The sequence below is a fragment of the Rhipicephalus microplus genome, chromosome 2, assembly GCF_043290135.1.
Source record: "Rhipicephalus microplus isolate Deutch F79 chromosome 2, USDA_Rmic, whole genome shotgun sequence".
Classification (NCBI taxonomy): Eukaryota; Metazoa; Arthropoda; class Arachnida; order Ixodida; family Ixodidae; genus Rhipicephalus; species Rhipicephalus microplus.
In genome coordinates, this window is record NC_134701.1 from 162,844,517 (window position 1) to 162,866,012 (window position 21,496).

Consider the following 21,496-nt stretch of genomic DNA (forward strand, 5'->3'; position numbering starts at 1 on the left):
AATCGATACCAAACTTGGTATGACATAACATGACTGTATGAAGAACATATTTGACTAGTCATAACATGAAAATCCTGACATGTATGTCATGAATGTCATGATATACATTTCATGGTCCTGCAGCTCTTGCGGTGGTTTCGTTCACATGGCATGTTGCAAAACTGGTACCGTATGACACACTTGAATGGCGAACACAAGCGACAGACTCTAACATGAAAATAATGACAAGCGTGTCATGTAACATGATGCTCATGATGCGCTCGCGGCAGTTTCGCTAGCTTCACTTACACCAAATTTGGTATCGCAGGACATGAATGCATGACGAAGGTATGATAGTGGTGCAAACATGATAACATGAGATGCGGGTCATGTAACATGACTACATGCTACGCTCATGATGCGCTCGCGGCCATTTCGCCAGCTTAGCATGCACCAAACTCGGTATTACGTGGCGCGAACGGACGCAAAGGTAAATGACACATCGAAACATGATAATCACAACATGCGTGTCATGTAACAACATGGCTACCTGCCGCACTCATGATGCGCTCGCGGCCGTTTCCCTAGCTTCATATAAGACGACTTTTGCATTACGTGACACCAATGGATGGCGAAGATATGTGACTGGTGAAGACATAATAATCATGATATGCGTGTCATGTAAGAACATGACTACGTGCCTGCGGTTATAAGCGATGGCTTATAACCGCACCCCCATCCTCCCTATCATATCAATGTGTGTGTCTTTGCGCCACCCCCCCCCCTCCACATAGTAGGGTGGCCACCCCCCACCCCCCTCCTTGCGCGTGCCTATGCATATATATAAAGGGTCCCTGCAAATCTTTTCCAAATTGTCATGGAATGTATTTACTAAAGGAGCTTGCTTCATCGCGAAATCACTGCCGCAAAAACTTTTACCGTCCCTCCAGTACTAGTACAGTTACCAAGGCTTGTCGCACGCTCTCTCTCTCTTTTCTCTCGTCTCGACGAAAGCGCTGGAAACTAAGCAGAAAGCAACGGCACGGGGGAAAAAATACGTCACGCCCGTCTCATGACCTTGAGCACTTTTTCTCCTTTTGTTTTTATTCGAATCAGTGGCCTTTCAGTGTGATTGCGCGTGTATGCGTGGACAAGTCGCGGCCTCCCGTGGCCGCTCCTGTAACCTCCAAGCGTGCCATGCTCAAATTCATTTATTCATTAAATAGTGCGGACGCATAGTTCAAGCAGTGAGGGCAATAATATAGTACAACAGTGAACATAATGGGGGAAAAAGTTGAAAGAAAATGTTTATTACAATGAAAATGTAAAGAATCGAAATTAAAAACTATAATACAGGAATAGAGTGAATGTGTTTGGCAAACTGCTAAAAAAGCGATCAAAATTCATCAGCATTAGCATGCCGACACGATTATACAATTTCATGCTCTAATTGTACGAGGAATGCGTTTGTTCTCGCGAAGCAATGTGTTAATGCTTGTTTACAGTGACGCTTGGTTCGGGTTAATAGGAGCGATATATTTAGAGATGAGTCCAGTGGCAAATTGTTCGTGTCAAGTAGCTTTAAAAGTTCCAGTCTCTGCTTCTGTCTTTTTACCTCGAGTAGTTCAATATGGTCAGCTTTCATAGGTTCTGTAGGTGAATCCAGTCTTGGGAATTTGTTGAATATAAATCTGCCTTTCGCTGCAGTCCCTCCATGTTATTGATATTAGTTTTAGTGTACGGATCCCCAGAAATACATGCATATTCTAGTTTATTTCTGATTAAGGTGTTATAGCACAGTAGTGTTACATCAGAAGGAACTTTTTTTAAGATTGTGCCTCAGGAGACATAATTTTCTGTAGGCGGAGGTGCAACCATTGCTTATGGGGTCATTCTGCGCTAATATGTTGTTAAAAGTCTCTCCTACAAGTACTTATATTGGATTACTTCATGCAGGATTGACGAACCTAATTTATACGTATGAAGCAGATGTCATTCCTTGTGGGTTATTCGCATTAGAACGCTTTTGTTTGCGTAGTCATTCCTCAGTTCGTGCACCATTCAATATTAATATTTAAACTACTACATAAACCAATTTGGTCATCAACAGGATTACAGTCTTTAAAAAGCACAGTCATCAGCGAATAATAGAATCGGGGCACGACATTCGACCATGTTAACAATGTCGTTAATATATATATATATATATATATATATATATATATATATATATATATTGTGTGCATTCATTATGCCCTTCTCATAAATGCATTATCATAATCATCATCATCCGTCTGGGTCCCTGTCCTCATGTTCAGTGGGGGTCACCACAATCATCATCGTGTGTGTGCACGCTCGGTCTCAGACTGCCCGTTCATTGCTGAGCCCTTGGACTGAATAAACGCTGTCTCAACCCAGACGTCATACGTGGTGGAGGTGGATTTTCGGTCCTTCGTCCTCTCCCAGTTTGCTCGACTCCCTGAAGCTGCGCTCAGGCCGCCGATTGCCCCCACTGTCTGGCAGCATGTCACAGAACGAGCCTGCCGGCGCTGCTACAATCACTGCTGCCATCTCTCGCCCGCCGTCTCCAGCCGCGCCTCCTGTGTGCGTACACAGCCACCAGCGTGATCCCCCTCTCTTCGCCGGACGTCGCGGGGAAGACGTGGAACACTGGCTCGAAGAGTACAGCCGCGTGAGTGTTGCTAATCGCTGGGACGACAGCACCAAGCTTCGTTACGTATCTTTCTACTTGGACCGGTGTGGCGAGACGTGGTACTTTAACCACATAATCGACATACCCGACTGGGCTACCTTCGAGCAGCAGCTACGTCACGTTTTTGGCACACTGGCCATTCGGTCCGCAGTCGCGAAGAGAACCCTCGACACTCGCCAATAACATTCCGGTGAGTCGTACACGTCGTACATCGAGGGCGTTCTTGCGCTCTGCCGATGGGCCAATTCATCTATGCTGGAGTCCGACAAAGTACGCCACATTATGAAGGGTATAGGCCCTTTTGCCTTCTATGCCCTGGTTGCTCAGAACCCGGCTACCATAGCCGACGTCGTCACGACATGTCAGTGCCTCAATACTCTGGACTCTGTTTGTCTACAACCAGACATAGGCGAACAATCTAACAGACCTCTCCGTGACCTCATAAGAGACATAATACGTGAATAGTTGCAGAACATGAGTTTCCCACCTTCTCCACCGTGTTCTCCGCGACATTACGCGAAATCATCAGGGAAGAACTGACATCTCTGAACTCTCCGGCTCACGTCCAGTCACCCTCGTCTCGGCCCATACGAACCACCGCTAAGGTCACTGCTATGCCTCCCAGCGAGGTAAACACGACGTTGCCGCTGGCATCGTACGCGTCAGTGGCTGCCGCTCCCCCGGTGAACGACCGTTCGATGCCCCCTGACCCTCCTTCGGCCCACCTGACCGCGCTAACTCCAGGGGCCCCGAACGCCTTCTACTCCCCACCCTGGTGCTCGTCCCGCCCTGTCTGCTACTACTGTGGCTATCGTGGCCACATATCTCGTTTCTGCCGAAAGCGCCAGCAAGATGAGCGTCAGAATGACGTGTGTGAACGCGATTCGTACAATGGGGCCTCTTATCAAGGTCGGCGTTGTTTGTCGCCCCTGCACCGGTCTCCATCTCCTCCGGCATCGACTGCACCACGGAACAGCCGAAACACGAGACGCCGCTCGCCTTCGCCCTTCCGCCGTTCCACTTCTCCTCTTCGGCCCGCCTCATTCTCCTCCGATATTCATTCGGAAAACTAAATGATGCAGTTTGTGGAGGAAAAACTACATTCGAAATAAAGACTGAAATTCCTCCATCAGGCCCGTGCAACATGGCTTCTGTGCAAGTAGGAGTGCGAGTCGATGCTTTGGTGGACACAGGTGCGACATTGTCTGTTATACGTGCTGATTTGTGTGAAAATTTAAAGAAATTAATGACGCCTTACGATGGTCCCACGTTAGTCGCTGCCCAGGGGAACGTCATTCGCCCTTCCGCGTTTTGTATTGTGCGTGTTTTCATCGACGGCATCCGCCATCATATCTAGTTTGCTGTCCTGTCCCGCTGCTCTCACAGACTAATTTTAGGATGGGATTTTCTTTCTTCTGCCTCCGCGGCTATTTGCTGTGGCCAACGCGTCGTCCACCTCACCGACACGGACTGCACGCCCAGCAACGACTTCCAGAGGCCACTTCGTTTGACAGCTGCGGAAGATACCGAATTGCCACCAGGTCAAGAGCGAATTGTAACTATTACCTCCAAGTACATCGACCATGGCGATGTCCTGGTCTCACCATCATTTAGATGCGTCGGTAAATGCATCATTCACGCTTCCGGTGTAGTTCGGTTTCTCAATGGTTCCGCACTTATCACCGCTGTGAATACGACATCCGAAAAAATGCTACTCCCCCGAAACACCACGGTGGCCTGCATGACGGATCCCGAGCCTGCGTGCGTCGTGCCACTTCATGCTGTCTCCTCCAACGACAGCCCTAGGGGTGAGCCTGCATCTTCTTCCGCCTTTACTGCAGCGACGACTTGACACCTTCACAGACGCAACAGCTACTTGCTTTGTTAAAGAAACACGCAAGTTCGTTCGATGTTTACTCCTCGACGTTTGGCCGCACTACATAACGCATCGAATCCACACAGTCGGAACATCTGTTGTACGCCGCCGGCCCTACCGCGTGCCTCCTGCTGAGAGAAAAATTATCAAAGAAAACGTAGCTGACATGCTCAAACGAGAGGTAATTCGCCTTTCATCTAGCCCTTGGTCGTCGCCTGTGGTTCTGGTTCGCAAGAAGGGTGGCTCCGTGCGCTTTTGCTTCGATTATAGGGCGCTCAACAAGATCACTCGCAAGGATCTGTACCCAATGCCTCGCATTGACGACGCCCTTGATTCTCTACAAGGCGCAAAATACTTTTCCAGCCTCGACCTGCGTTCCGGATACTGGCAAATTCCTGTGCATGAAGACGATAAAGAGAAAACGGCATTCACAACCCCCGACGGGCTATACGAATCCAACGTTATGCCTTTCGGGCTGTGCAACGCGCCCGCTACATTTGAGCACATGATCGATACCGTGCTACGCGGTCTCAAATGGAAGAGCTGTCTCTGCTACTTGGACGACATCGTCACTTTTTCGTCAACGTTTCCTCAGCACCTGCAACATCTGAATGACGTTCTGACGTGCCTTGCCGCCACTGGTCTCCTCCAACTCAACACAAAAAATGTCGTTTCGCCACAAAAGCTATCAAGGTTTTGGGCCAGGTGGTGACCAAAGACGGAATTCAGCCGGAGCCGGACAAAATTGCTGCAGTGCTTCGCTTTCCTCACCTCGAAAGGTCGAAGGAGTTGCGAAGTTTTCTTGGTCTTGCCTATTTTCGCCGTTTCATACGAAAATTCGCATCAATGGCGGCTCCACTGCACCAGCTTCTAGCTTCCGACGCGCCCTTTCTGTGGTCAGAAGAATGTCAAATGGCATTCGACCTGTTAAAGTGTGCCCTCACGTCCGAACCTGTACTGCGCCACTTTGATGAGGCCGCACCGACTATCCTACATACGGACGCTAGCGGCCGTGGTATAGGTGCCGTTCTGCTCCAACGCGACACCTCTTCACAAGAGAAGGTAGTTGCGTATGCCAGTAGAGTATTAACCACGACCGAGAAGAACTATACCATAGCTGAGCAGGAGTGCTTGGCTGTGGTCTGGGCAATGCAAAAGTTCTGTCCCTACCTCCACGGCCGTCATGTCACGATCGTTACCGATCACCACGCCCTATGCTGGCTTTCCACGTTGAAGAACTTGTCTGGACGCTTGGGTCGGTGGATTCTACGTTTACAGGAGTATGACTTCGATATCATTTACAAGTCAGGTAGAAAACACCAAGACGCCGACGCCCTTTCACGCTGCCCGCTACCGAATACCGAGCTCAGCATCGGTCAAAGTTCAGCCATCACATCTACTGCAGCGCCTGTGCTCGCCTCAATAGACCAGCTATTATCGGACGACAAGCGCACACTTCACTCCTGCCAGTTGTCTGACCCGTACTGTAGGCATACTATGGACCAGCTTTCAGGAGCTTCCCATCCACCTAACGTGCGGCACCGTCAACTCTTGCGATTTAAGCAGGAAAATGGAGTCCTGTACCGTCACTTCTACCACCCTGATGTTCAACGCTGGGACCCTGTGTTACCACACTCTCTTCGACTTGACGTGCTTAAAGCCTTCAACGATGACTTGACTGCCGGACATCTTGGCATTAAAAAAAACTCACGATCGCATTCGAAGTCGCTTCTACTGGCCCGGTATTTCTACTAGCATCACGCGCTATACATCGGTTCCTGTGTCCCGTGCCAGCGTCGTAAAATCCAGACAACTGCACCGGCCGGGTCTCTACAGCCGATTCCGTGCCCCACGGCGCCATTTGAAGTTGAAGGTACCAACCTTTACGGCCCTCTTCCCGTCACAAGCACTGGCAAACGATGGATAGCGACCGCCGTAGACCACTTGGCACGTTACGCGGAGACAACGTCTGTATCAACTGCCCCTGCTTAGGAAGTTGCTGACTTCGTTCTTCACGCCATCATTCTGCGCCATGGTGCCCCTCGTGTATTGTTGAGTGACCGTGGAAGGTTGATCCTGTCAGAAGTGCTAAATGAAGTATTGCGCGCCTCTGGAGTAACACACAAGACAGCTACAAGCTACCACCCTCAGACCAATGGTCTCACCGAGAGGTTTCACCGTACTCTTGCTGATATGATAGCCGTCTACATCAGTCCAGATCACAAAAACTGGGATACTCTCCTACCATTTCTCACCTTTCCCTACAACACGGCCGTTCCGCGCACCACCGGTGATTCGCCGTTCTACCTCGTTTATGGACGTTCCCCTACTTTCTTCCTCGACGTTTCCTTTTTCAACAGTGACGTCAACTCGTCTCCGTCTTCCAGCGAGGAATACTTTTGAAGACTAGTTCGGTGTCGCGATCGTGCTCGCATCAACACGGAAGCGCGACAGCAAGATCGAAAAGTCATTTATGACGCATCCCATCGCCTTGTACTCTTCCGACCTGGTGACGAGGTGCTCCTGTTCACACCTATTCGTACGCCTGGTCTGTGTGACAAGTTCCAGCCACACTACATTGGGCCTTACATAGCTATCGAATAGACTTCGCCCGTTAATTATCGTGTGACCCCACTTTTCGTCCCAACAGACCGCCGTCACCGCTCCACAGAGATCGTGCACGTGTCTCGCATGAAGCCTTTCAGGCGACGTTCTCTGCCACATTGATTTCCTACGGCCAGGTTGGCCGCTTAGATGTGGGGGGAATTAGTGTGGGCATTCGTTATGCACTTCTCATATATGCATTATCCTAATAATCATCATCCGTCTGGGTCCCTGTCCTCATCTTCACTGGGGGTCACCACAATCATCATCGGGTGTGTGCACGCTCGGTCTCAGACTGCCCGTTCGTCGCTGAGCCCTTGGGCTGAATAAACGCTGCCTCAACCCAGACGTCATAACATAATAAAAAGAAGAGGGTCGAGGATACTGCCCTGCGACACACTAGATGTCACCGGCAGGGGGCCTGATTTCTCCCCATTAATTCTGACGAACTGATTCCGGTTTGACAAATATGCAGCGAGCCGAGAAATAAAAAATCCTGGAATTACTGCGTTTTCAACTTTCACAATTAATTCATCGTGAATAACAGTGTCGAATGCTTTTGAGAAGTCTAGAAAACTTGTCAGTTTGTCCGGTTTGGTCAAGAGTTGGTGCAGAGGAATGAACAGTGATCAGCTGTGTGACAGCAAAATGCCCCCTCCTGAACCCATGCAGATAATGAGATAAAGCAGATTGCTTATATAACTATGCAGTTATGCTGTTTGCGATAAGATGTTCAATCAGTTCGCAACATGATGACGTAAAAAAGATGGGACGGTAATTTACTGCAAGAAGACGGTCTCCCTTCTCATGAATTGGTGCCATGAGGGCTATCCTCGAGTCACTCAGTTATTTTGACAATAATAACGTTCGAAATATTATAACAAGAAACTGCGATAAAGTTGCCGCATATCTACAAAGAAACAAACTAGAGTTATTGTCAGGTCCGCAGGAGCATTTGGGTTTGGGGTTTAGGAGTATAGTAGGAACACCTAGCTCCGATATGAATTTTACATCGGAAAGTTGCGGCACTGCACACTTGTGTGAACAATCGCTAGAAATGGAAAAGAAAACACCGTTAGAAAAACAAACTAGAAAAATACAAATAAAATAATTGGCAAGCACGAGATTATCAGTGTTCATTCAGTGGAGTTTGTGATAATGTTTTTTTTCTTCTCCGCAATGTAATTCCAAAACTCACTTGGATCATTTTTAATGACTGCACTTGTACATTCTTCAAAAGCTTCATTTTGCACTTCATATGAATAATGTTGAGATTGATCCATGTTCATTTTTTTCTTATTTGAGATAAATTTGTCTAGAAAAACTGACACACATCTTTGAAAAGTCCAAAGTGTCTTCATGTTATTCCAGTCAAAATCAGTTAAGCGGTTTTCTAAGTAATGAATTACATATGCTTTGTTTGCACAAGAATAATCTTTGACAAATTGGGCAGATAATTAGGTTTTCCTGCAGAACACAAGTAGCAAGATAATCTAGAAAAGACAGTGATGTGATAGCCCGTGCTCGACCACCACCGTGAACTCAACAAATTTGCGTGCAAAGAGTACCAGGTCTAAAACTGAGGACGAGGAAGCTTGCACACGTGTAGGCTAAAGTACAGCTTGCACGAGACGATGGATGAACATGATATCAAAAAGTATGTTAACATCCCGATTGTGCTGAATCCCAGAGTCAAGGCGCACCCAGTCTGTACCAGGCAGATTGAAGTCACCTAAAAGAATACGCTGGGTACGTAAGTATTTATTCATAGTACAGCGCAATTCATGCAACAATTCAGGGGTGGCATCAAGAGGCATATACGCTGCTCAAAGTAGGAAGCTATAGCCATAAAGTGATACGCTAATGCACAGGCGTTATTTCAAGAACCATGACTTCAACCTGATTTTTAACTAAAATTGCCACACCTCCTCCCATAGAAAACTTATCCACTCTATAAACATTGTAGGTAGGGGGACATACATATTGGTCGTTAACTTCCTCGTGATACCAAGACTAACTTGGCATCACGAAAGCATCTAACTGTAATAGGGGGGCCATGTTGAAGTGATAATATATCAAGCAAGCTTGTTTTATTTAAGATACTTTTGGCGTTTACTTCGCCGATTTGAGTTAGTACATGCTTCTGTTTGCCCAGAGAGACCTTGCGCAACCAGTACGTGTTTATTTTGTGATTTGTCCCAAGAGTAATGAAGCTTGTCTACCTTGAGTTTGTCGTGTACAAGTGACACCTCGAAGCTCATCATTTCTTGCGCTTTCCCACAGAAACTTGCGCTTCTTTAATGGTGATTGCGAATAGACATATTAAAGTAAAATGCTAGTTCCCTTCATTGTTTTAGCATTCTGAAGTATTTTTTTTATTGAAATTCTGCTCTAATAAACGTAATGTAGGGACACGTTGAATCAACAGTTTCTCAAGCGAACTTGTTTTATCTAAGCTGATTAGCCAATGATGGATGCAATAGAAAGTTATAGATTAGCATCTGCGTCATAGTGGGGGTGAAAGGAGTAGCGTTCCCGTGGCACTAACATTTGTTGCGGACAGCGAGTTTGTTTAGTCGTATAACGTTTACGTGGCTTGGGTGCTCCAGCTGCGACGATGGCGCCACCTAGCGGAGGGTGAGTAAGTTAGAGCAGTGAAAAGAAAAAAAAAGCGAGAATGTTTGTCTGCATCACCGCGCGAAGCAATCTTACTGCTTTTTCTTAGCAACAGTAAAAGTAAATGAATAAGAACCATGCACCAAACGCAAAAATATTTGTTGCCGATTTGTTTACGCCAATTTTCAGTTAGGTCTAGAAGCGTTCGAAATAGGAAGAGATTTCAAAACTCGGCTAAGTTATCCGTAATGCTCGGGGGTCGAGGTTACTTGAGGAAAAGCGAAATCATTTTGCACAGTCGTTTGCTACAAAAGAAGTGAATCCGTCCTTACCAACGCTAACTTAATTTCGAAGTAAGCGTCCAAAACTGCCGTCATGTTTTACGCATATTACGTCAAAAAAGCAAACACGGTCACGCTAAGTATAAAGATATCGTGTGCAAGCTCAACGAGGTCACCTACTCCCTTGCGCGAGGCCTTGTCAACCACACTGGAGCTACTGGAGACGAGATGGACACCAGGGACAACCTGACTACCTACCATGGTCTGGTTTAAGAACTTTTACCTCAGACGCCAAGCCTTTCGACACCTCACCCCAAGCTCAACCGGGCACATGTCAACCACTTTGCGTTTACTTCAAACAAACACGTATCCTTCACCCTCCCGCTTTCACCTCATATTCCCGGACGTGTACACAATCTCCCACAGCCGGTGCTGCGGCACTCACCCGGCTACGCTTCCGCACATGCTGTGGGAGTGCCCGGCACAGTACCGACACACTAACGCCACGACCCTTTCGTCGAAGCTCCATGAGGCTCTGCGGAGTCCCGCTCTTTATGACCAAACCTGGGCGACCCAGCACGCCCGTTAGGCGGCGTCGAGGCAAGCCCTTGACGTCCCCTCATGGGAGGCCTAGGCCCGGTCACCTAAACCTGCTGGTTTCTTATAATAAAGTTTATTCCTCCTCCTGGTACATGGTGCAGCACGTAAAGCGTGCAGCGCATCGGCATTATAGTCCACCAGACTATAACTGTCTAATGGCTGTGACGAGTGATTTTCAAGCTTGTGTCGTCATTTGTCGAGAGAAGAGATAGCGATGTTTTGTGGACTTTGAGCATTTATTTTGAATTCTTTAGGCCGTGTTCTGGGGAGGAGGTGGCGCTATAACGTTTGGCTCGCGTGTTTTTGGTAGCGTCGAAAGCTCAAAATGTGTTGCAGGGCCACTTTAACGCTGGAATGCTTCCACCAGTGTATAGCGGAATAAGTGTCACTTCACAGTAAATATCAGGCCGTGTACGATATACGGAGATCGTAAATTAATAATGAGTGAGGCAATTTCGCTAAGTTCGGAAATGCTGTGAAAGCTTCAGTTATTGCAATAGGCCGTTTTCTTGTGCTAGTGGGGTTTTGAACCGCCACTAAGTTTTACCGAGATGTGGTACAGCATGTCATCTTGTCGTTAGAGCTACGTTGGCTTGACCATCAAGTAGTTTCTGCACCTTTAATCATGTCGACCAAGAAAGCCTGGAAGATAATGTCTTCCTTAGGCTCTTCTGCCTCTCTTTAGGGCATGTTGCGTAAATGTCAACAAGTGCGCCGACTGTATAGCTTTCGACCAAAATGACTTTGTAAACTAAGAATAAAAAACAAAAGTCACATAACAACAAATTTCCAGCCACATTTGAAACGAAAGATGCTGAAGTTTAATGAAATGATTTCTAAGGAAATTTTAATCAATGAGTCATTATTACAACAGGCGCAAGATTCAGCAACTATTCACTAAGACTACCTTCGCCCCGACTATGTGCCGTAACGTGGTCGAAGTACAGAATTACAGGACAAGGGATCTGCATTCTTATGGGCAGTATATATCCTAATGGTGCGGAAACAAGCTTACACAATATATTTCCCCCCACACAGGTGGCGCCCACCGGCTCAGTTTCCGTCCCAGCACTTCCTGTTGCCGCCACAATTCATCAGCGCGCCCGTCTCATACAACTCGGTGGATGTCTTCGTGGATGGCGGTGTCTGGCGTTCTGTCTCGGACCACGGCCTCTACGACCGCAGCGATCAGAGACTCTGCCCCCCGTTGCGGGTGCTACAGCGTCAGGCGTCCTCTGTCTTCTTCCAACGGTTCATTGCCGATGACATAACCCTTTCCAGGGCTACCCGAAAAACCTGCTCGCCACCGGCGCCTCCGTCGAGAACTACGAGTCCGAACCGCGACCCTGTAGTTGTTGTGACTAGCGCTGCTCCGGAACAGGGCAGCCCCGAGCCGACAAGCGCAGCAGCCGACGCGAGTGCTCCGAGTGAAGGCATCAAACAGGAGGGCGTCGAACAGAAGTGCGGTGAGGAAACTGGCGAAAGCAAGGAAGGCAAAGCGAGTCCCATCGTCGTTCCCCGCCATACGGACACTGAAGCTAAGGAAGCTGCGTGCGCTCGGCCAGTGACGATGAACCAGCAGCCGCCGTATGCGCAGAGGCAAGAAACAACGAACGCGATCCATCAGCAGCGCAAGATTCCCAACGACTACAGGCGGCCCACTTACCCACGACGCGAGTACTACAGCACACGCCGTTACAACGAGCACGACCACGCTATGCCACCGCCTTCCTGCCTGGACAGGGCACCACAAGCCGGCAGGCAGGGCAAGATGAACGATGGCGGCCGTTACCCACCGAATGCGCAGTGCCGAGAGGGTTCCAACAACCGACCTATATTATTAAACCACAACCTCCATCAGCACTACTCCGATGGCGGGGGTGCTTATGAGAAGGGCAAGCAGCAGTCGGCTCGAGGTGGGTGCCACTCAGCGAGCCGGAATCGGAACCGCACCAACAATAACAACCGCCAATGCAACAGTACCAACTCGTGGAACAAGGACAGGATGAGGCAGGATGTCTATCCGGACGTCGGGAATCGCGGAGGATTTGTCGGCAACCGAAGTTCGCTGCCATACTGCTGCCGCAGTGTCGGCGGGGGAGGTTCTAGAATGTCTAGCCCAGCAAATGTGTCGGCCGCAGCGACTCCACCACCGTCACATCGCGCACGTCGTTATAACCAGAAGCAAGGTGCTGGCGGAGGATGTGGGCACCAGCAACAAGCTCAACGCCAGTACTCGGGAACGAGACCCGCACCACAACAGCAGTCTTCTACTTCCCGCGACATGCAGTCCGCCGGCGCTAGGCCTGTCGCGGCCGTCGACAATAGCAGCGGGGGTAGGCATCAATCCAACAAGAAGGCCAATGGCGATTCCTCGTCGCGCAAGCCCTGGAGGCAGCAACAGCAGCGTGCCGACTACAACCAGCCACGCTGCACCAATAGCAGAGCCGCCGAGCCGACGCCCGCTAAGTCACCAGCGCCGGTCTCCCGCCCATCCTGTGGAAGCGGCCCTCCGGGATGCAACAGCGGTGATTCTGCCTCGGCACACTGCGGTGAAGATGAAGACGATTCCTCCATATCTCTCAAAATGTTCTGGGAGCGTACCAACTTTACCATCTGTCGTCGAAGGTCATCCCAATGAAACATCACTTTGCATCGGCAGGATGCATCGAAGCCTCCGTGCACAGTGAGACCATTCGTTTCCCGCGCCCTAGCTCGGCATCAAACGCCGACACTTGAAGAGCTATCAGACACGACTCATTGAAAGCTTGCAACTGTCATCTCGCGTGCCCCCTTCTTTTGCTCAGGAAGCCGCGGCACCTCTAACTTCGAAAAGATTCTTTGAGGCCCGCAAGTCCGTTGGCGTGGACGAAACGGACAGCCCCGAAAAGTGCGAAGGTTTTGCCCACCGGCGTCACTTTCGATCTTGTACATAGTTTTCTTTCCTCCTGCTTTTATGTGGACCTGCTCCACCAACGTTCTGTGAAACCGATTTTATTTTTCATTAAAGCTTCTTTACTTACGGCGACAATGTTAGCGTGAAATTTTCTTCTTCACAACAAAAGTTTTAGGTTTGCCTCCATGAGCATATGAACGGATATATTCATATATTTTATGGAGATATATAATGGAAGTTATATATCATGGAAATATATACGTGTTGTGTAAGTTTTAAATCAACCTCGGCGATATCTAGTATCTCTTAGGGTGTCGCTTAGAAGTGTTAGGAATGTGTCCTCCTTGCAGCTGTTTATTTCAGTAGTTTATTTAGTACTGCATAAGACATACTTTAGTGCACCAGACGCCATTTGTGGTTATCACCTTTTCCGTTGTGTATGACCACTGCCTGGTATACTTCGATAATACTGTGGCGACGAACCAGCGGAGTGGTCACCATGAGCCACAAGAAAAGGGGTGGTAAACTTCACTGCATCGGTTGCGCAAGGAACTGTTGCGATTGGTGGTACATTATTAAAAATGGTACAGGTTCATATTTCAACGGTTAACGTCACCACAATTGTTGCCTGACAAACGAGTCAGTCAATTCATGTGATGAACAACATTGTGTTCAGCAATCTGCCAATCTTTTGCTAAACATAGAGGATGTCACTTGCCGAACTGCGAATATGGTGGTGGTGGTGGTCACAACATTAAGAAATCTGACGAATTTCTTGGTCTGGACCTAGGCTGTCCCTAGAAGCTTCGGAGGAGGTTGACGCAATGACAATGTTAACATACGTGAGACGGCATTGTGAAAAAAAAGATCTGACGAATTTCTTGGTCTGGACCTAGGCTGTCCCTAGAAGCTAGACGAATTGTGAAAAAAAATAAATATAAAAATAAAGTAATAAATATTCTCGGTCTGAGTGGGGACTGAATTCGAATAGTTTGCGTGGAAAGCGGGTGTTCTACCACACAGCCACGCCTGCGCTTGTGAATAAATTGAAAATAACTTCCTCTGCTTGGAAATGTAATGAATGTAGCTCTCACGCTTTATAAATACATGCGTCCTGTGCAGATGGTTCACGGTACAACACGAAATATTGCCGTAGTAATGCGTGGTACTAGCGTACATTGCCATCCGGCGACAGAACATGTGATGATGATAATGATGGCCTAAAAGCATGGCTCACAACCACTCGAGGGATTGGCCAAGAAATGGATAATTTAGAGAAGATCACATGTTAATTGTAACTATAATGAATTATAAAATGGACAGAATTTTTTTTTACTAATCGAGAGATTTGAAATCAAAACCATCTTGATTTGATTAAGAATTTCGCTATAGCAGAACAGATGTCTCCTTTACAATGATTCAATGTGGAAGCTCTCAATAAGAGAATATTACAAACAAAATCCAATCTAATTCGATTAAAAGCCGCCTTAAGAATTTTTTCCCTCAGTGGTCTAAAGCAACTACACAATAAAAAAGAATGCTTGACTGTTTGACTTTGGTTACATAATGAGCAAAGAAGGGAAGGAGCCGGACCAGCTCTATGCATGTAGGAATTTAGTTTTGGAACTCTACAGCGTAATTTCATTCGTAAAAATAACTTCTTCTTTGCGTTTTGACGAGCACTTAGCACGCTTATGGAACAAGATTCGAGAATTATGGCATGCCTTCGAAATCTGTCGCGTATTATGAGTGCGGTTGTGAGAATAATGGAAAGCTCCGGACCACTGAGAGTGGCTTTCGCCATGTCCGCCATTTCATTCATTTTTATCCCCCTATGTTCAGGAACCCAAATAGATCTCATTAAAGTTATAGGAGTCGAGACCATGAAATTAAACATGCGCGATAAATACGAATCGCAATTCGAGGCGAGCGCCGAACACAAAGATAACAAATCGGTTACTGTGGCCACACTTGATGCTGGCGGGCTGAGATTTCTTAATGCCACAATCACCGCCATAAATCCTGCAGAAAATACTGACGAAAAATTGGGAAGTGCTAGTGAGAAGGACTAGCCGAAGGTCCCAAAGAAAATGCCAGTGCCATATTTCTCTTCACATTGTGAGGTATCTTAAGCTATATCATATTTATTATATTTATCTCTTCTAAGTGCTTTTGCAGAAGGCCATTTATTAACTATGAAGGCTTTTTGCATGATCTGTATGTATATCGTCTGAAATTATTTTGAGAATCCGCCTTGAACTGCTATATAATATGAGATTTTGCATATACATTTTGTGATTATCATAATAACTATGATTGAAAAGCAGTCACACAATACAAAAGGCACACACGTTATTGCGCCTATTCCCTTAAAGGGGCCATGCAACACTTTTTAAGCATGGCTAGAAAACGCTGCCGATTGGTAGTAGGGCTCCCGACAGCACGCCAGCCAAATATTTTAGCACAGCACGTGGCCTGGAATTCACAATAAATTATCAAAGTCAGCTGAAGATTGCTCTCTCTTCTCTCGACAGATGGCAGATTATGCCAAAAAATCACACGTAGATCAGCCACCTATCAGCCATTGACTGACTTGAACATGGCACGCTCGCTCGTTACAGAGATCGCCGCGGGAGGCCGCGACTTGTCCACGCGTGCGCGCGTGATCACACCAAAAAAGCGGCGCGTTCCAAGAAAAAAAAAAGAAAGAAAAAAAGTGCTCAAGGCCAGGAGGCGCGTGCGGTGTTTTTCTGTGGCCCTGCGATTCCTCCCTGCTTAGCTTCCAGCGCTTTCGTCGAGACGAGCGAAGAGAGAATGCAATTGCAGCATGCGACAAACCTTTGTAACTCCACTCTTACTGGACGGATTCTTAAAATTTTTGTGGCGTTGAATACGTGAGGCAATAGGCTTTTCATGTGAATTCATTCCGTGGTTACTTGAAAAAGCGTTTCAGGGCCCCTTTAAGGCTATGTAGTGGGTGTATAGCGAGTCCGAAAAGATTACATGCACTAAGTGCATGAAATGCGCGCCATGCAATGGCTCAAGAGACAGGATATCGCTATCACGTTCGACTTTCAAGGGCGAAGGTTAAAGGTTTCAACAAGTTTACAACTCGGGGGTCGAAGACATCCTACCGCTGCCACCAGTAGTTGCAGCTAGGGTGCGGTGGCTGTCGTCATATGTGGGTAGCTGGCATAGAGCTTCCCTATAAATGCACTATAGAGCGAACTCGAGCACTAGTGTATATGGAAGCTGCAAACCAAGTCGCTTCAGCGAGCATGGAAATTATGCGATCGCGGAAATTGTAGGTAGTACGTGGATTTGTCTATCCTTCGTACCTTCGGCTTCACTTGGTTTCGCGTGGCTTGGAGCTGCTTTGTCACGAGGCAATGATTGGCAAAGATTTAGCAGTTACGCTTCATCACTTTCATTTTCTAGACTCGCCAATCCAAATATCAGTCACAAAGTTTAAAATGGTTTGTTGTTTTATGTGAAACACCATCGAAACACTGCAATAAACATAGCCAGAAGTGCGTTCGAAGCCAACAAGCCATGAAGACTAGCCAAATTCATGCAGTATATACCAACGTTTCTAGACTAGAAACGTTCGTATATACCCATTCTTCTGAGTCATCATCTCTGAACGATCGCAGCGTCAGTGTTCACTACATATATTTTAAGATGCCCCCGCAACTGTACCCGTTTATTCCATCACTCATGGGATGAAGGTGCATTCGTTTGCAGATAATATACAAACATTTATTTATGTCGGAAAAAAATGAAGAGAACTACATCATGACAATGTCGCGTTCCAAATCTCCTTAAGTTGCCCGCGAGGACTGATTATAAAGAATATCGTTTCCCCCGGTTTCTGGATGAAGGAAAAGGCTTCTGATTACGTTGTACAATTACAAGACGCACGACACTTCCGACAGGTCGGCGCGCTTAACTGGAACGTGGCCACCACCCTGCACATTCGTGGGCGTGAGAATGCCGCTGGATGATGGGTTCCACGCCCATACCGATGCAGCAAAAGGACCGCTACTCACCACGTTCAATTATCGGGACGACTTGTGATCTGCGGTTGCGCCACTGTCCCTTCATAGAGGATGTCGCGACCGATAACCATTGTGGTCGTCTCGTCGAACACAATGCCACGCTGAACTGCAGAGCGCCTCAGTTCCCGGCTCGGAAGGACAATACACGGGCTAGAATGGCTTTCAACAGTACGGCAGCCTCTCGGTGACTTGTTCGAAGAACAGGGATTGCCGCTTCCTTTTCTGCCCAAGTACCGATCGTAACACCGTGTACTGTATGGTGTCGGCATGCATTAAGGTGGTGGCTCCACTCCCTCCATCTCGCCATTAGCTCGAAAAAAAGACACCAAATGCCGCCACTCACCCACATTTGCAAAAATCAAGAAAATTGCACGCGCAATTAAGTACGGTAAGCGTCGCCTCACGCGTGTCTTGTATGTCGCTCGAGGCGACGGAAATCAGCCGACAAAAATTGGCGGATCCCATTGGGAATCAACGATATGCGAAGCACGAATAATAATGGTTATGTCACTTTGAAATCATCACAACGTTACGAGCTGGAGGTAAATGATGCCGTGTCATGATTGTCATGTTTGGATGTGTTGTTTACCTTCGTCATCTATTCACGTCACGTGATACCAAATGTAATATGTGTGGAGGTAGCAAAACGCCCGCTAGCATGCCATGAGCGTCCTATGTTGTCTTGTTCTTACATGGCTCCAGTGTCAGGATTATGATGTTTTCACCAGTCATATACTTTCGTCATCCATTGACGTCACGTAACACCAAATTCGTTATATGTGGAGCTAGCAAAACGGTCGCGCGCGCATCATGAAGGGCCCAATATACTCCAATGTAGCGTTGACGCGCACGCACGCTGGGCACAGCGACGCTACGTTAGCAAAACGCGAGCACTCTATAGTCTGACGCCAGGCGCGACCAGCGTCCGTCGGCGCGGCCCGATGGCAACCGGCGCGAATTCGCGCCGCTGCGCTACCCAGACAACACTGCGTCTCCCTCTTTTCGTGACGGAGGGATGCTGGACGCGCTGAAATGCGCATGCGTCAAAGCAACGCAACGCGGCGCACGTCTGCGAGTATATGGCAGGACCGGCGCCTGGCGTGGCTCGCCGGCGGGACGCGACTAAATGAACGCCGGCGAGCACGCGCACCACGTCACGTCGAAATGTATTGGCGCCTTGACTGTGGCGTGTAGTCATGTTCTCACATGACACGCATCTCATGATTATCATGTTTGCACCAGTCACATACCTTCGTCATCCATTGACGTCACGTAATACCAATTTAAGCTATGTGAAGCTAACGAAATGGCCGCGAGCGCATCATGAATGTGGCATGTAGCCATGTCGTTACATGACACGCATGTCGTGATTATAATCTTTGGATGTGTCATTTACCTAGGTCATCCGTTCGCTTCGCGTAATACCAAGTTTGGTACATGTAAAGCTAGCGAAACGGCCGCGAGCGCATCATGAGCGTAGCATGTAGTCGTGCTATGTTTTTTAGTTGCTAGCGTATACCATGAGGAACGCCGCTTGCTAGACGCGAGCCGGACGCGCTCGCATCGGCTCCTGTTTTTTTAAATGTTTTTGACCGCAAATTTGCCGATCGACCTTGGTTTTTTGACTCATCTGATCCAGTTTCTTTCAAGGATCAAGTGGATACCCGACTTTTGCGGGTAGGTCAATCTTTCGAACTTTTATTTGGGTGTTTCACCCTGTGCCACGTTGGCGCTCAGCTCGGCCTGCCGAGCGAGACGCTTCGAGGATGCCGCTCGAGGAGATGGTCTTCGGCGAAGAAATCTCCAGGCAGGAGGATGAAGCCTCCGGATGGATTGTTGCCCACTCTCGGAAGAAGCAGCGTCAGGATTTTACGCCCGGCGACAGCCCTGGCCCCAGTGCCGGTCATCGTGCCGCCCGTCCAGCGCACCCGAAGGGGCCGATAAACAAGCTCATCGCCGCGTCGCGCCTGCCGCGATTGCGTAAAGATCACTACCGGGTTGTCGTACGTCCCAAGGGAGGCATGGATGTGCGCAAGGTCAGTGGAATCAAGGTTACCCAAGCTTTGGTGATGGCTGCTTGTCTCGGCCCGCCGCAGGCTGAGGAAGATATTGTTTGTGCCAATGAAATGCAGAACATTTTTGTGATCAGCACGCCACACGCTAGGAACGCAGAAGCCTACGCTAAAGTGAAGCAAATTCGAGTGGGAGAAACGCTCCATGAAGTCTCTACTTACGTGACGCCACCCGGGGATACGTGCAGAGGAGTTGTTCGCGGTATCGACCCTGAGCTCTCTGATGACCGGCTTGGTGAGCTCTTCGTGCACGCAAGAAATCCGAAGGTTCTTGGAGTACGGCGCATCAAGAAAACGCCCACGGCGATCGTCCTGTTTGACGGTTTGAATGTTCCAAACTACGTCATGTGTGGGACAAACCTGATCCGGTGCACGCTTTACCGACGACAAATCGACGCCTGTCGAACCTGCGGAAAGCTGGGACATCGCTCGGGCGTTTGTCCCACTCCTACAGTCATCACCTGCCCGGACTGTGGGGTCTCATCGCCCCTGAGAATCATACGTGCCAGCCGAAGTGCTCCATCTGTGGAGGAGCGCATCCGACGGCGGATCGGGCCTGTCAAAGCAGGTACCAGGTTCCCTACATCGTTCGGCGTAGAAGGCGACGACGGAGAAAAGCAAACAAGCAGCGCGCGGAGATCGTGCCACAGCAAGCTCCCGGGCTTGGGTTCAACCAGGGGGGTGGCCTTGATAACCCTGGGCGGGGTGCGGGTCACCGCTCTCGCTCGAGGGATAAGTCTGCCTCCTGTGCCCGGATTCAGCAGGAACCTACCTGGGCTGAACGAGTGGGCCCAAAACGTGAGTCTCGCACTATCGTGCAGCGCCAGTTGCCAGAGCAAGCTACGGCTAGAATACAGCAGCTAGAGCGTGAGAATGCAACTCTGAGGAGTGAGCTTCAGGAGATTAAAGCATTAGTTGAGGAGCTTAGGCAGCCGAACGCACGCCGGAAGGGGCGATGAAAGTGCAGCAGGCCGAGGCACAACCTAGAGGCGGTAAGCGAAAAGCTGCTGACCCTCCGGTAGATATCGAGAAGGAGTTCAGTGACTTTAAACAGGAAATTATTGGGGTGGTCCATGAAATTAAGGAGGCCATCGCTGGTGTCAGCTCTGTCATCCATTCTGCAAGGGTGGTGGTGGTGGAGCAAAACCTAAGTAGCAATCATGGCGAAGTTAAATAAAACATTTGTCATTTGGCAATGGAATTGCGCGAGCTTCCACAGGAAGAAGGCAGTCTTGCAGCAGTTCGTCAGCTCACAGGAGAATAAGCCAGCCGTAATACTCCTCCAGGAGACCCTTAAAGGAGAGGTGGCCCTCCGGGGTTATCGCTCCGTGGCCTGCTGGGGGGAAGGAAAACGCGGGGTCGCCACCCTCATATCCAAAGAGTTCTCCTTTGAGGTTCGCGATGTACGTCCAGACCTAAAGGTGGAACACATACTCATTGAGTTAATCCCAAACTCTCGGCTTAAGGAGCACCTATTCATTCTCAACGTTTATAGCTCACCATCTGATACTCGGGAGACTTTTAATGCGCTTCTAGCCTTCAAAATCGCGGGCTCGGCTCCGTTGACAGTTGCTGGCGACTTCAATGCGCAACATCAGACATGGGGCTATATCAATAATACGGCTAAGGGGCGGGCGCTTCTGCAGCATACTACCAATCTTAATATGTTACTAGTTACTGATCACAACTTTCCCACACGTCTCGGCAATTCTGTGGCAAGGGACACCACGCCGGACCTGGCTTTTGTCAGGAACGTCGAGTGCCCTTTCTGGCAGAACTTGCATGAGAACTTGGGGAGCGA

The 21,496-nt window shown here is 48.5% G+C and overlaps 1 protein-coding gene across 2 annotated transcripts in view; it reads left to right on the forward strand.

The window, feature by feature from the left end:
• LOC142796431 (uncharacterized) overlaps window positions 1–13,700 on the forward strand; it is a 31,868-nt gene extending 18,168 nt beyond the window's left edge. For both annotated transcript variants that reach the window (XM_075887029.1, XM_075887030.1), the window contains one exon: window positions 11,708–13,700. In XM_075887029.1, the coding sequence (XP_075743144.1) occupies window positions 11,708–13,310 (1,603 nt within the window). In that variant the 3' untranslated portion in view covers window positions 13,311–13,700. The remainder of the gene's footprint in view (window positions 1–11,707) is intronic.
• Window positions 13,701–21,496: the final 7,796 nt, after the last annotated feature.